The 15,165-nt window shown below is 46.8% G+C and overlaps 1 protein-coding gene across 1 annotated transcript in view; it reads right to left on the bottom strand.

Moving 5' to 3' along the window:
* The window catches only part of SQOR (sulfide quinone oxidoreductase), a 44,242-nt gene that overhangs the window by 12,063 nt on the left and 17,014 nt on the right, over positions 1-15,165 (bottom strand). The window contains exons 4-5 of the mRNA XM_066592638.1: positions 13,775-13,828; positions 3,425-3,619 (exon numbers count right to left, since the gene is read on the bottom strand). Coding sequence (XP_066448735.1) covers positions 3,425-3,619; positions 13,775-13,828 — 249 coding nt within the window. The remainder of the gene's footprint in view (positions 1-3,424; positions 3,620-13,774; positions 13,829-15,165) is intronic.

The following is a 15,165-nucleotide window of genomic DNA, read 5'->3' as shown; positions in this document are numbered from 1 at the left end:
GCGGGGCTTATCACGACGTATGATTTTACCCCCGTCGTTCTAAAAAGGACAGGGCCGCTTAAAAAAAGACGGGGTGCAGATTTTGACTGCTTTTTGGATGCGGAAATACTGCAGAATGTCCTCAGCGGGAATTTCTGTGGAAAATTCTGCAGCATTCCCGCATCCAAAAAGCAGTCAAAATCTGCACGCTGTCTATTTTGAAACAGCCCTGCCCATTTCCGCCACATGTAAACATTCTCCAGCGGTAATAGTGACACCCCCCCAGCAGCCCCAGCGGTAATAGTGACCCCCACATCACAGCGGCCCCAGCAGTAATAGTGACCCCCACATCACAGCGGCCCCAGCGGTAATAGTGACCCCCACATCACAGCGGCCCCAGCGGTAATAGTGACCCCCACGTCACAGCGGCCCCAGCGGTAATAGTGACCCCCACGTCACAGCGGCCCCAGCGGTAATAGTGACCCCCACGTCACAGCGGCCCCAGCGGTAATAGTGACCCCCACGTCACAGCGGCCCCAGCGGTAATAGTGACCCCCACGTCACAGCGGCCCCAGCGGTAATAGTGACCCCCACATCACAGCGGCCCCAGCGGTAATAGTGACCCCCACATCACAGCGGCCCCAGCGGTAATAGTGACCCCCACCCCCCAGCGATAATAGTGACACCCCCCCAGCAGCCCCAGGGTTAATAGTGCCCCCCACCCCACAGTGGCCCCAGCGGTAATAGTGACCCCCGCCCCACAGCGGCCCCAGCGGTAATAGTGACCCCCGCCCCACAGCGGCCCCAGCGGTAATAGTGACCCCCGCCCCACAGCGGCCCCAGCGGTAATAGTGACCCCCGCCCCACAGCGATAATAGTGACCCCCACCACACAGCAGCCCCAGCGGTAATAGTGACCCCCACCCCCCAGCAGTAATAGTGACACCCCCCCCAGCACCCCCAGCGATAATAGTGACCCCCACCCAGCAGTAATAGTGACCCCCACCCCCCAGCAATAATAGTGACCCCCACATCACAGTGTCCCCAGCGGTAATAGTGACCCCACAGCGGCCCCAGCAGTGATAGTGACCCCCACCCCACAGCAGCTCCAGCGGTGATAGTGACCCGCACCCCACAGCGGCCCCAGCGGTAATAGTGGCCCCCACCCCCCAGCGATAATAGTGACACCCCCTAGCGGCCCCCCAGTGCAATAGTGACACCCCCTAGCGGCCCCCCAGTGCAGTAGTGACACCCCCCAGCGGCCGCCCAGTGCAGTAGTGACACCCCCCAGTGCAGAAGTGACACCCCCCCAGCGGCCCCCAGTACAGTAGTACAATAGTGACACCCCACAGTGGCCCTCCAAGTGCAGTAGTGACACCCCACAGTGCCCCTCCCGAGACCCACATACTTACCTTCTCCTCCTCCTCCTCCTGGAAGCTCAGCTCCTCTTCTGGTCAGCGATGGTCCCGGCATGCATATTAACTTTTTCTTCCCCACTTCTGCCTCAATAGGTAATTCCCAGCAACCTGATTGGTTGTTTGGTGAATCAGCCAACCCAAACAACCAATCAGGTTGCTGGGAATTGCTGATTGCTGCAGAAGTGGGGAAGAAAGTGTTAATATGCTCCCGGAACACACTCTGACACACACGCTGCTGGACGCCTCCCCCCTCCCGGCGGAACCAAGTAGTAGGAGACGTCGGGGCAGGGGGGAGAGGGATTCCAGCTGCACGCTGAAGTCAGTGTGTGCCGGGATCAGCGCGGCTAGCAGTGCCGTTTGTGAATGCTGGCAGGGGAGCCGCGGCCCCTGCTGGTATTCACAAGTGGTGAGCGGCCGATGGGGCGCGTGCCAGTAGGGAGCGCTCTGCGTGCCGCCTCTGGCACGCGTGCCATAGGTTTGCCACCACTGATTTAAGGTATCTAAGACTCTTTATTTTTTGTACCACATTTTAACTATGGGTCATGTGACCTTCGGTATGGTTTTTGAGAGGACGATTTCCTTTTACCAAGAGGCCACGATTAAGGCCCAATGTCTACTTGCACGCATGGATTCCACAACTGAATCCCAGCGAAAACCTGTGCATGCCCAAGGACATGGGGAGAAAAAAAGGTTTTCTTACTTCTCTGGCTCCAGCGCGGATCTCCTCTGTGCTGGACGGATCTTCTTTCTTCAGGACGGCAAATGCATCCGGACGCATGCACAGTGCAATTTTTTCTTTTAATGTCCTGCTTTCCCGCGGATCCGCGGCATAGCCACAATGACATCTGCGGTTGTGCCACGGATAGGACGGCTTCCATTGACTTCAATGGAAGCCGTCCTGCGGGATCCGCAGACAAAATGGAGCATGCTGCGATTTCTTCCGGCGCATGCAATCCGCATGCCGAGAAAAAAAAAAATATATATATAATCACATCTGCATGCTTTAAATTGCCCTGCAGATGCTAATGCATCCCTATGGTCTTCCAGAGCTGCGGATCTTTTGCGTGTGAGACATGCACAGATTTTATAATTAAAATCTGCCTGTAAGGCCCAATGTCTATGGCCGGATTTAATTTACGGTACCCGCGCAGGAGATCAAGCCGCCCATAGGGATGCATTAGGGTCTGAAGGACAGTAAAAAGCATGTGGATGTGATTTTTTTCCTGGCGTGCGGATGGCACACACAGGACGAAATCCCAGCATTCCCCTTTTTTTCTGTGGATTCCGCACAGATGGCTTCCATTGAAGTCAATGGAAGATGTCTGATCCGTGGACCACCAGCAGCTGTCACTGTGGACGGGCTGCGGATCCGCGGGAAATTGTAAACAAAAAACACTGCACGTGCGGTGCGGGTCTGCGCGGCGCGCCCGGACGCATCCGCCGTGCTGAAAAAAAGAAGATCCGGACGCGACGGAGGAGACCCGCGCTGGATCCGGAGAGGTAAGAAACTGTGTTTTCCTGTCCATGTGCGCAGGCACACACGGATACTACTGCGGGATTTAGCAGTGGAATCCGTGTGTGCAAGTGGACACTGGGCCTTAGGCTTTCAGCCAAAATGTGCAAGCCATGCTGGCTGCACTCTGTTTTGGAGGTGTATCATACACCCAATAAAGAATGTAATTATTAATTCTACTGCATCCACTAATAGAATTTGTGAATGTAAATCTTGCTTACAGCGTTCTGATAACATACTTTATACTGAATTCACATGTGCATGGTGAAATCCATTTTTCTATTCTGACACAGAAGCAGAAAACAGGAATTCAGGCTGTGATAGCTCAGTTACATGACACCAATGATGCTGAACAGACCCCACTTACTTATTAGGACTTATATGGTTCCATCATTTTAGCGGGGAGAGGAAACAAAACACAAAATAGCGCTACTTGCTGTACTATTTTTACGGCAAATATGACAAAGTCTATGGTGGCGCCCCAAGAGGACATAAAATGAGTGTGGTGAGCTTACTTTTCTGAGATACTCTTCTGCTAAATACATGATTTTCTGTGGAGCACCCGCACATTTCACTGGTGTGTTAGGGAAAGTGAATATGGCGTTCCCCTTCTTAAAATCCTGCAGAGCTTTCCAGGTTTTCTCTACAGTTTTTACAGAGTAGTTGGAACCAATTTTCGGATAGTTAAATCCTTCTGGAAGTCCTTTCACCTGTATAAACAAAACAGATGGCAAAATTCAGTACAAAAGCAAAAATCTAAAATAGACTAAGGCCTCCTTCCCACGAGCGTGACGGGCTCCGCAGCGTAATATTCCGCTGTGAAGCCCGTCACGGCGCCCCCCAGAGCCCCTATACTTACCTGCGGGAGATAGCGTGAAATCGCTTCCCCGCCCACCGCCGCGCGTCACCGCCCTCGCGTCACCAGCCGTGTCACGTGACGCGGCCGGACCGCGTCATTTGGCGTCATATGATGCGCGGCGGTGGGCGGGAAAGCGTTTTTTCACGCTATCTCCCGCTGGTTACAGCGGGAGATAGCGTGAACGGACGGCTTCCATTGACTGCAATGGAAGCCGTCAGTGCGTACAGCCCGTCCTCACCCGCAGAAAATAGAGCATGCTGCGGGTGAGGACGGGAGAAATCGCGGTGCGTAATTCCGCGCTGGAATTACGCATCGTGAGCATTGTGCTATTAGGTTCAATAGAACCTAATAGCTGCGGGCAACGCAGCGGATTTTCGCCGCGAATTACGCGGCGGAAATCCGTTCGTGGGAAGGAGGCCTAAAAAAAAAACAAAAAACGATTTACATGACAATTTTCTAAACAAGTAATGCATTTAAATAACACACAAACAACTGTCTACCAGCCACAGATGTAAAGATAGATGAGCATGTATATAGCTAAATTGGATTCATACTGCATGTATATTTTGGCTTCCCCATACACACAGTGGTAAATGTCATTGATAAACACATTGTCCTGCCCCCTCGAACATGTATGTATAGGAAAAAGGCCAATGTTGAGCGCATATAATATGCTCTAAACATCCTACCATCATATCTCATTGTAAACGTAGGTCAACTCACAGTAGTAACAGTGATATTATTTAGCTAATATAAGAGTATAGGAATACTACTGGTTACAATATAGCACCATTCTGTAAGCACTGTGCACTGTTTCATAGGAACAATAAGATGCTGTTCAATGACATTCATTTTTATAATTTTGACAGAGTATGTACTATTATTTACTTCCCGAAGAAAACGGAAGGCAATCCTGATACAAGTTTTGTCCGGGGGCCTCTAGTAACCCTATTACGGTTCTACAAGTGCGCTCAGCTATATTACAGCCATATATTTCTTAACAAGTTTACAACAAAATCAACATCCAGCAGTAACATTTACATAATTAAATGACAGATTGAAAAAACTGCATGGATTACAAATCCAATGTATAAATTGGCAGTTTGTTTATGGTTATATTATATAGATTGCTCTAAATCTCTTGAAAATGTTATCACTAACAATCTTTGGAATTGTATATATAGGGTTTGTTTTTTTAAGCAATCAGTGATTGTTCTCAGTGAGAGAAACCAAGTAATCTTGTGGATATGATAGCTTTTAATGGCAAACAAAAATACACGATGTAATATTAGCGATCTTTCAGGTGGTTATTGTCGACCCTTCATTAGGCTAATGAAACTGGTTTGGATGGGGCACAATTATAACACAAATTCATTTGTAAGAATGTTGCCATCCAATAGGTGGTGCTGTAGGGCTAGTGTTTCCATCTCTATGTTTGGACTTTAAAAAGGGAGATGATATACATCATAAAATTGGCACATTACTTAGCTTAGTGGACTGATTCAATATTCATCTCTTTTCTCAGGTTGTATAGTGTTATTTTAAGCCTTGAGTGTGAGACAGTCTCAAAATTTGTGTGTGTGAATATTTAGGGCTCCTCCCCACGGACGGATTTCTATTGAACCTAATAGCTCAATGCTCACAGTGCGGAATTCCACCGCGGAATTCCGCACCGTGAAATCACCTGACATCAACCGCGGCATGTTCTTTTTACCGCGGGTGTACGCGCGGACGGCTTCCATTGCAGTCAATGGAAGCCGTCCGTCACGCTATCTTCCGCCGGCGCGTCATAGGACGCGGTGGGCGTGTCATGTGACGTGGCCGGCGTGTCACATGACGCTGCGGCGCGTCACGCCGAAGCGTCATGTGGGAGAGAGGATGCCAGATCGGATAGCACAGTGGAAGATAGCGTGAAACCGCTTCCCCGCCGACTGCCAGCCGCGTCATATGAAGCGGCCGGCGCGTCATGTGACGCTGTGGGCGTGTCATGACGCGGCCGGCGTGTCACGTCACGCGCTCTATTGCGCATGCGCGCCGAAGTGTCATGCGGGACGGAGGACGCCAGATCTGGAGGTAAGTATTGGGGTCTCTGGGGGGCACCGTGACAAGCTCCGCCGCGGAGCCCGTCACAGCCGTGGGAAGCCGGCCTTAGTTAGATCAAGAGGGGTGTCATCTCTACATTTGTGTTATAATTGTGGCCCATCCAAACCAGTTTCACTAGTCTGATGAAGGGTCGATAATAACCACCCGAAAGCTCACTATAACATCATGTATTTTTGTTAGCCATTAAAAGGTATCATATCTACAAGATTACTTGGTTTCTCTTGCTGGGAACAATCACACATTGCTCTACTGGCTAACACCGTACCAAACCTTTTTTTTTTGTTTTAAGCAATCACGCACACCAACTATGGTGATTAATAATATGCAGTACTGTAGGATACAAAAACATGATGTGTAACAGTAAACAGTACCACCTAGTGGGCACATAAAGTAAAGACTACACAAGAAAGACAGTTCCACATGGCAATTCTGTGATATAGGCCGCCTGCAGACGAGCGGAAATCCCGCCGCGGGATTTCCCGCGGGATTTCCGCCGCTGAAAGTTTGCATAGGAGTGCATTAAAATACGCACTCCTATGCAGACGGCCGCGGTTTGGCCGCGCGAAATCTCGCGCAGCAAACAAACCGCGGCATGTTCTAATTTTCTGCGGGGCACGCACTCACCCGGCCGCCGGCTGCGGTCTGCGCATGCGCCGGCTGCGCGGCAGCCGGCACATGAAAGAGCCGGGGCCGCCAGGCGCGGGTGAGTACGCGCTCGTCCCTGCAGGCGCTCGGGTCGGATCGCGCGGCGAGAATTCTCGCTGCCGGATCCGACCTGCTCGTCTGCAGGCGGCCATAGACTGTCAAAAAACAAACAAACAAAAAAATCAAGCACCTTGAAGCAGTTGTCATTTTGCTGCAAAACTCGGCATGCAGTTACATCTCAGGCAGATATGACAAAAGATTAGAGTTGTGGCATGATTAGATGACCGGTCTTGTCACCTCAGGCCTTAACAGAGGTTCCTCTCTTGACTTATAAAAAGGCTTTCAAAAGGCTACTTGCATGTAGCGGACCTCTTGTTCCGCTTGTGTAGTGCTTGTTGACAACTAGTCATGCCTCTAGGATGCAATGGCAGAGATTTTGCTTTATTGACAGAGTTTGAGAGGGGCGCATTATTGCAATGCAAGAAGCTGGATGGTTGCATTGACAAATTGCCCGCCATTTGGGCCGTTCTGACCACACTGTTAGGAGGTGTTGGGACCAGTGGATGAGCAAGGACACGCACACAAGACAACCAGGCTGAGGACGCCCTCAACAGACCACCAATAGAGGGGATCCAACAAGCATGAACAGCTCCAACTGTTTCGTTGATTGCCATCTAGAGACAGGTGACACCATCGTTCCAGTTCCCTCCACCTGTCTGAACCATTTTTTAGGTGCTTGGCTAAAGGACAATTGGTCTAATGGCAGCTATTGTGTGTACTGGCTATGACAAACACCAATTGTTGTCTCCGTTTGCAGTGGTGTTGTGAATAATAACACTGGACTGCTACAGAGTAGAACACGGACGATGGCCGTGTTCGTGTCTGCAGACCTAGGGGTGAACACCTAAATTCTGCCCTTGCTGTGGAGCGGCCCACTGCCCCCACTGCTGGTGTGATAGTCTGGGGGTCCATCGCATATGACAATCAGTCACACCTAGTAGTGATACAAGGGATGACGACAGCTCAGCGATATGTTCAGGACATCCTACAGCCACAAATGTTCCTCTCATGGCAGGAGGCTTCCAAGAGGCATCTTCCAGCAGGATAATGCTCAGCCGCACACATAAGCGGGTCACAGGAATGTCTCCACAAAATGATCACACTTCCAAGACCTGCACAATCGCCAGATTTATCACCAATAGCACATGTATGGGACTATCTAGGATACCCATTTTGACATCCTACAAGTTTCTACAATCTAGAGGTTTAGTTACAGCAAATGTGGACTGATTATGCCACAGAATACTATACAGCCTTCATGCTCGCCCGTATCACATTTTGTATCCAAGCTAGAGGTGGTACAACTGGATACTAGAGCCTCCATGCCCACCCGTATCACATCTTGTAACCAAGCTAGAGCCGATACAACAGGGTACTAGAGCCTCCATGCCTGACCATATTACATCTTGTATCCAAGCTAAAGGTGGTACAACAGGGTACTAGAGCCTCCATACCTGCCTGTATCACATCTTGTAACCAAGCTAGAGGCGATACAACAGGGTACTAGAGCCTCCATGCCCGACCATATTACATCTTGTATCCAAGCTAGAGGTGGTACAACAGGGTACTAGAGCCTCCATACCTGCCTGTATCACATCTTGTATCCAAGCCAGAGGTGGTACCAAGAGGGTACTAGAGCCTCCATCAAGTGTTCAGTTTTCCACAATAAATAATCCTTTTGCTCTGGTATTGTAATCACTTACTCAGTTACAATCATACAAAGTTTCATTCAATTCCGACAACTCCTTCTAGGAAATGGATATTTTTTCACAATGAGTGTACTTACATAATATGCAGCGGCAAAATCATTACATGACGCTGTCCAGAGGCCTCCACTTACATCCGTCTGAATATTTAATAAAATAGTCCCTGTGTATACTAATGGAATACAATATGCTGCTGGGATGATGATTTAGATGCTTCCCCATATCAATTGTTTCCTCCTGCTCAAAGGAAACCATTTCAAAATTTTTCTAGCAGGTACCTTCTGTATATGCAGTTCCCTATTCTAGTTTTCCAGAAACATGCACCACTGATATAGTCACTGCTCCTCAGATACTGACAAATGTGGTGCCAGACGTGCTTCAGATACGAGTTTTACTTTTTAATGACATTTGAACTAGCCTCAACACTACAGAAAACTACGGTCTGCGCATTTTACAGTGGATATTCAGTGTCTACTCCGCAATGAAAATTTATAACAAAGTACAGTGCAATGCATGTTAGTGGGATTTAGAAAACTCCATTTACATTCTGCAGAAGTAAACTGAGCATATTTGAAAGCATGCTGCAAATTTATACTGCTAGAAGTGAAATTGATATCTGTATGCAAATATTAGTTCATGTGGATTAAAGGCCCTTTTACACGCAACGATTATCGCTAAAATGGCTGTAAGACTAAAGGAACTGATGACATTTTTGCATAAAATTACATGTGCAGATATAACTTTAAATCCTCTCCATTTCCTTCATTAGCTTAAGTAAACTCAGCAGGAGTTGTTTGCTTAACTAGGCGTGTGTTTATGTGAGTATGGGCGCCTGCACACGAGCAGAAATTCCGCGGCGGGATTTCCGCCGCTGCAAGCCTGCATAGGCTTGCGTTAACAAACGCAATCCTATGCAGACGGCCGCAGTTTGGCCGCGCAAAATCTCGCGCAACAAACAAACCGCGGCATGTCCCACTTCTGTCGCAGGGCCCCGCACAGAAACGTCCCTCACCCGCCGCTGGCTCCAGTCTGCACATGCACCGGCCGCCCGGCAAGCCGGCACATCAAACAGCCGGAGCCGCGGGCAAGTATGCGCCGCTCTCTGCAGGCACTTGGGTCGGGTCCCAAGGGGAGAATCCTCGCCGCCGGATCCTCGCCGCCCGTCTGCAGGCAGCCTTAGTCACAGAAGGGGAAATCTAAAAACATAAAAACAATCACAGAAAATGGCCATATACTTATTGACTAAGAAGGGCAGATAGCTGCATCCTCTCATCATGCAGGTAGCAGACTACCAAATGAGGGAGCTAATTACACCTGTGAGGGACACCGATGAAACAGCCACTCACACAGCCTCTTAATATAGAGGGGGGTAGCTGCTTAGTGTATACTCCCACACTGAAAACGGCCATATACTTACTGACACAGGAGGGCAAACATATGCACCACCTCACCATGCAGGCAGCCATACTGACAAATGAGGGAGCCAGTTACACATGTGTGTCAGTAAGTATCATATATACTCAAGTATAAGACTAGTTTTTCAGTACATTTTTTTATGCTGAAAAAGCCCCTCTTGGCTTATACTCGAGTGAGGTAAAAAAAAACAACAAAAAAAACCTGCAATACTTACCTCCCAGCCTGCGTCTGTGTCCCCGGCACGATTGTCTCCCCGGTGGTGCGGCAAGCTGCTTGAGAATTCTCCCCACTGTTATCTCCCTGCTCAGCTTTGAATTTCCCCCTGTCAGCACTGTGTAGGTAAGTGCTGCTATTGGATCGAGTGCCAGCCAATCACAGCCGGCGCTCGATCATTCACAGCCAATCCGTGGATGACATCACTGAATGGCTGTGATTGGTTTATCGAGCGCCGGCTGTGATTGGCTGGTGCTCGATCCAATCAAAGCACTTACCTACATAGCGCTGACGGCAGGGGAATTCAAAGCCGAGCGGGGAGAATTCTCAATCAGCTTGCTGCCCCGCCAGGGAGACCTTCGCGCCGGGGACACAGATGCTGGCTGGGAGGGGAGTATTGCATTTTTTCTTTACCTAGTATATACTCGAGTATAGCTAGGCTTATAATTGAGTCAATAAGTTTTACCAGTTTTTTGTGGCAAAACTTATTGGCTCGGCTTATACTCGGGTCGGCTAATACTCAAGTATATACGGTATATAGCAGTTTTCAGTGATTGTTTGTTTTTATATTTCGCCTTCTGTGACATATTTATATTAGTGTAAGGACTCACTACAAGCAAGGAGCCTTGACGCTGCGTGGGAGGTCATATATTTTGGCCAAAATCCAACGAATGCCTTGCATTTATTATCTATCATTCACATGCATTGTGGCTTTAAAATGCCAGGGGGAGCCCAGGGTGGCAGTACCAATGTGGTTCACTTTTTGATGTGCAGGGCAACCTGCTGAACTATTATGGTGTCATTAATAGGTTGCTGGTCTGCATGGTGCACTACATATATCAGAAGGTCTGCCACTTTGTATCCACTCTGTGTGGGAGTATACACCAAGCAGCTACCCCCCTCTATATTAAGAGGCTGTGTGAGTGGCTGTTCCATTGGTGTCCCTTACAGGTGTAAATTAGCTCCCCCATTTGGTAGTCTGCTACCTGCATGATGAGAGGATGCAGCTATCTGCCCTCCTTAGTCAGGCCATTTTCTGTGATTGTTTTTGTGTTTATGCGAGGGATTATCTGGCCAGCAGATTCCATTATCTTTTCCCTGCAGAGTAAACAATGTGCTCATTGTGTATGCAAGGCTAACAAAAACCATCCTGCAGCTGCTTAAAAGACTGGACGAATTCCATTCAAATGGAACATCTTTTGAGTGGCCGAACGATTGTTTTTATGCCGGCTAAAAACTAATAAACAAATAGTGTGCACGATACCCGCCTTTACATGTAACGATTATTGTTCACTTTCGGCCGTTTGAATGAATTTTAAGCCATAATCATTGCATGCAAAAGATCCTTTACTGCAGATTTTTAAAGTGTTATGGCTTGTTCACATCACATTCTGGCCTTTAAAGGTGACTGAATTCTGATTACTAGAGGAGAAAGGAGGAGGGGGGGGGTGTTACCAGTGTAGGCACACCATCTTAAACAATGTAGCCTTAGGCTTCCTCCCTGGCTCCCGATCCCAACCCCAAATCCCTTTCCCCTCAGTTCTGCACATGAATTCTCTTGTCTATAAGCTGTACTGATTGCAGCCATTTTATGTCCTTTTTGGAAATCCCCTTTAAATAAACATATTTTAAAAATCTAAATTAGAAACAGATTAGTTAGAAATGGATACAAGCAAATACAATGAATCCATTAAAAATGGTCTGTTCATATAAAGCTTCTGGTTCCTTGCAAAAATAAAGTCAGTTTTTAAAACCGTAAAAAACAGAACATTTCGACAGCATGCAAAAAGTGAGCCCAGTTCAAGACAGCTTAAATAGGAGTCTGATTATACTGCAGTGTAGGAAATTTCCATATACTAGACTGTGTGTTAACTCTGGTGCCTATTTGCTCTGATAATAGATAAGATCCTGATACAGTCACAAGGCATGGATGAGGACTGAATCCTCATTAATGTACCAAGAAGTACTTGATAGCCTTTATCTTCATTTACTGTTTACTGTGGAAAACATATTATCACAAAACATATAATGAGTCAGACTTTTTGACTATTATATTCATATGCACAGTGATAGAAGTCTGTAGTGGTTCTGATATTACCTATACCAGCATTATTATCAGTGTCCAGGCACAGAAGTTTACCTTACGAACGTGCAGTAGAACCTATCCCTAAATTAGTGTTAAAGAGCTACGCTGTTGATTTTTTAATTCATTCATTAGGAGCTGGTGTTACCTTGGTTAGTTATTCCTGTCTATCTGAAAGTCCAGGACTCTTTTTCCTCAGATGGTCATGTGATCTCAGTTCTGATAAACTCAGTTCTGTTTGGAGTTACCGTATATACTCGAGTATTAGCCGACCCGAGTATAAGCCGAGATATTAAAAACTGGGAAAACTTATTGACTAGAGTATAAGCCAAGCTATACTCGAGTATACACTAGGTAAAAAAAACCCCTCCATACTCACCTCCCAGCCGGTGTCTGTGTCTGTGTGACAAGCTGCTCAAATTCTCCACGCTGTTATCCCCCGCAATCCTCTCTGCTCGGCTCTGTCAGTGCTGTGTAAGTAAGCGCTGTGATTGGATTGAGCGCCAGCCAATCACAGCTGGCGCTCGATCCAATCACAGCGCTTACTTACACAGCACTGACGGCAGGGGATTTGAAAGCCAAGCAGGGAGATGACAGCAGGGAGAATTCTAAAGCAGCTTGATTGGCTGTGAATGATCGAGCAATGGTTGTGATTGGATGACCCTTGATCTAATCACAGCTCTTACTTACACGGCGCTGACGGCGGGGGATTACAGACCCGAGCAAAGAGGAAGGCGGGGGATGACAGCGGAGAGAATTCAAGCAGCCTGCTGCACCGCTGCCGGAGACACAGATGCCGTTTGGGAGGTGAGTATGGAGAATTTTTTTTAAGCCTTCCCTGACTCGAATATAAGGAGAGGGGGGCTTTTTCAGCACCAAAAAATGTGCTGAAAAACTAGTCTTATACTCGAGTATATACAGTATGTATTAATTTCCTAGTCAAATATTCTTGCAGTTACATTAATCCTACCACAGAAACTACCTAGAGGGGGACACAGACACTCTCATCACAGTAAGGGGTAGCCACACTGTCTTTTGCACCATCAGTTTCACATATGGGTTCTGGAAGAGTGTGTTGGCCTGCTGCGGGTCTCTGAACTTAAACCTGGACCATCAGAAGTGTGTACAATGCTCAGAGTTTGGGCCCAGAGACCCGCTGTCAGGCCGGGACACACTTCCAAAGTCTGCACGTAAAACTGATGGTGCAAAAAAACTGTGTGCTTAGCCCCTTACTGATGATGACCACACAGCTCCTGTAACACAATTATAATGGAGGAGCTCACAGCTCATCCTCCTGACTATATAGTTGTGGCCTGTAGCTTATTGAGGTGAATATAGAAGGTAATGATAATTTAACTATACCCCCAACAGGCAAAATGGTATACAGTTAATGCTATGCTGATGCATCGTGAAATTCATTTCAACCTGAAAGTAAAAGATCTCAGCCTCAGGATGGTTCTTGATAAGCAATGGACAGGGTGCTGCACTGCAGGGAAGTGGTTGCAAATATACAGAGGAGACCTACAGAGTATGACAGGCAATTAGGAAGGGCAGGGGGCGGAGGTGGAGGCAGGGGTGGAAAAATGCATTTTCACCGGAGTGACCCTCTAGTAAACCTACCCTAGTGTGTTAACATAATTTTTGCATTTCTTAGTCTCAGTGTGCAGTATTAGTCAATACCATTTATTGTATACCTATGCAGCAAAAGTAATAGTACAGTACATCTTGGTTTATTTGTCTACATCATTTACATTCATATACAGCAAATATAACACTTTACCTTTTCAAACTGCAATTTGAGACCAAGAGCAATGATCAAGTATTTGTAGCCTATCTGAAAAGAAGGAAATCAGATGAAATAGTTAAACAGAGAATGCCAACTATGAAACATAAATCAACTGATATTAGTATTTATCCCAGCATTCTGACTGGCCTAAGTGTTATGCATCGACGCATTGAGGATGGACCCAGCTAGACTTTAGCCTTTGGAATAGGGTTCATTGGTGTTCGTTCCTCTCTGGTGGCGGCTCATCTCCCCTAAGAATGATGGATCGGGCATAATGAAAGCCAACTTGTCCAACCCTGCTCTACCTTCGATATCTGACAAACCCATACACATGGGATGGATGTCTGCTGGAAAAATTGGTAGGTTTGGTTGATATTTATCTGACGTGTATAGCCATCTTTAGCTGAATCTACCCAAGGACTGCAGTTAAATATCTCATGTTTATGGCCAGTTTTAGAGGTTATAGCTTGATATCCTTTGGACTGATTTAGTCCTATGCCAAGTGTGCCAGAATGTCAAAGATCTGTATTCCCAAACCCTCCTGTCTCTGATTTGAAATTGTCTTTTAATATAGTAACTTTCACATTTTGTGTCGGACCTGACCTACAAAAATGCTTAGCCACAGGTAAAGGTGTCTTTAATTGTATGGAGATGTAGGATTGCGTCCTTGCTTCACATTTCTATCCTGTTTTTCCAACATACATATCCCCAGTAAGACGTTTAGGGCACAGGGTCAGGTACACAACACTGGATGCAGAACATGTGAATATCCAGGAACATTATAGTCCCCCTCTGCGTTGGGGATCCATATCTGGTCTATGATGATTATATGAAAAACAGGTTTTACAGCTCCTTTATTGCATGGATAAGTTCCTTTTTGTGTAACAGAGGGCAAGAAACTCCTTATCAAAAGGTTTTTTTTTTTAATTTGGAGATTGCCTGTAATATAGCAGGGAAGGATCTGGGAATAGGATTTTCAGACAGTCATCTTTGTGCAGGATATAATGTTGATTTCTTGCAGTTTTCCTTAATACGTCTAGCTGTGGATTGTAGGTCCCAACTAGAGGTATACAATTGTTTTCTTATTTTTCTTTGTAAAGGAGGAAGTAGACTTTAAATATTTTTTTCCAAAAAAAAAACTAAAGAAAAGTGATTATAAGCATTTTGTAATAGGTTTTATCAAACTATTCTGTAAATTTCTTGTAGCTCCTATTCCGCTATGCAGCTAGGAGAAGACATTGCTGAGAAATACGTCTTGAGCTAACTAACTACATAGCTGAACAGGCAGCCACCGTCTGCGCTGTGCCTGCACGGTTCTTTCTATTGCTGATACAGCAGATTCCATAGAATAGAATAAAATGTCTGCCTTTTGTTCTATTACATTT

The sequence above is a fragment of the Eleutherodactylus coqui genome, chromosome 2 (assembly GCF_035609145.1).
Source record: "Eleutherodactylus coqui strain aEleCoq1 chromosome 2, aEleCoq1.hap1, whole genome shotgun sequence".
NCBI classification, from domain to species: domain Eukaryota; kingdom Metazoa; phylum Chordata; class Amphibia; order Anura; family Eleutherodactylidae; genus Eleutherodactylus; species Eleutherodactylus coqui.
The sequence above is the reverse complement of the archived record's forward strand: the minus strand, read 5'-3'. Positions and strand labels throughout refer to the sequence as shown.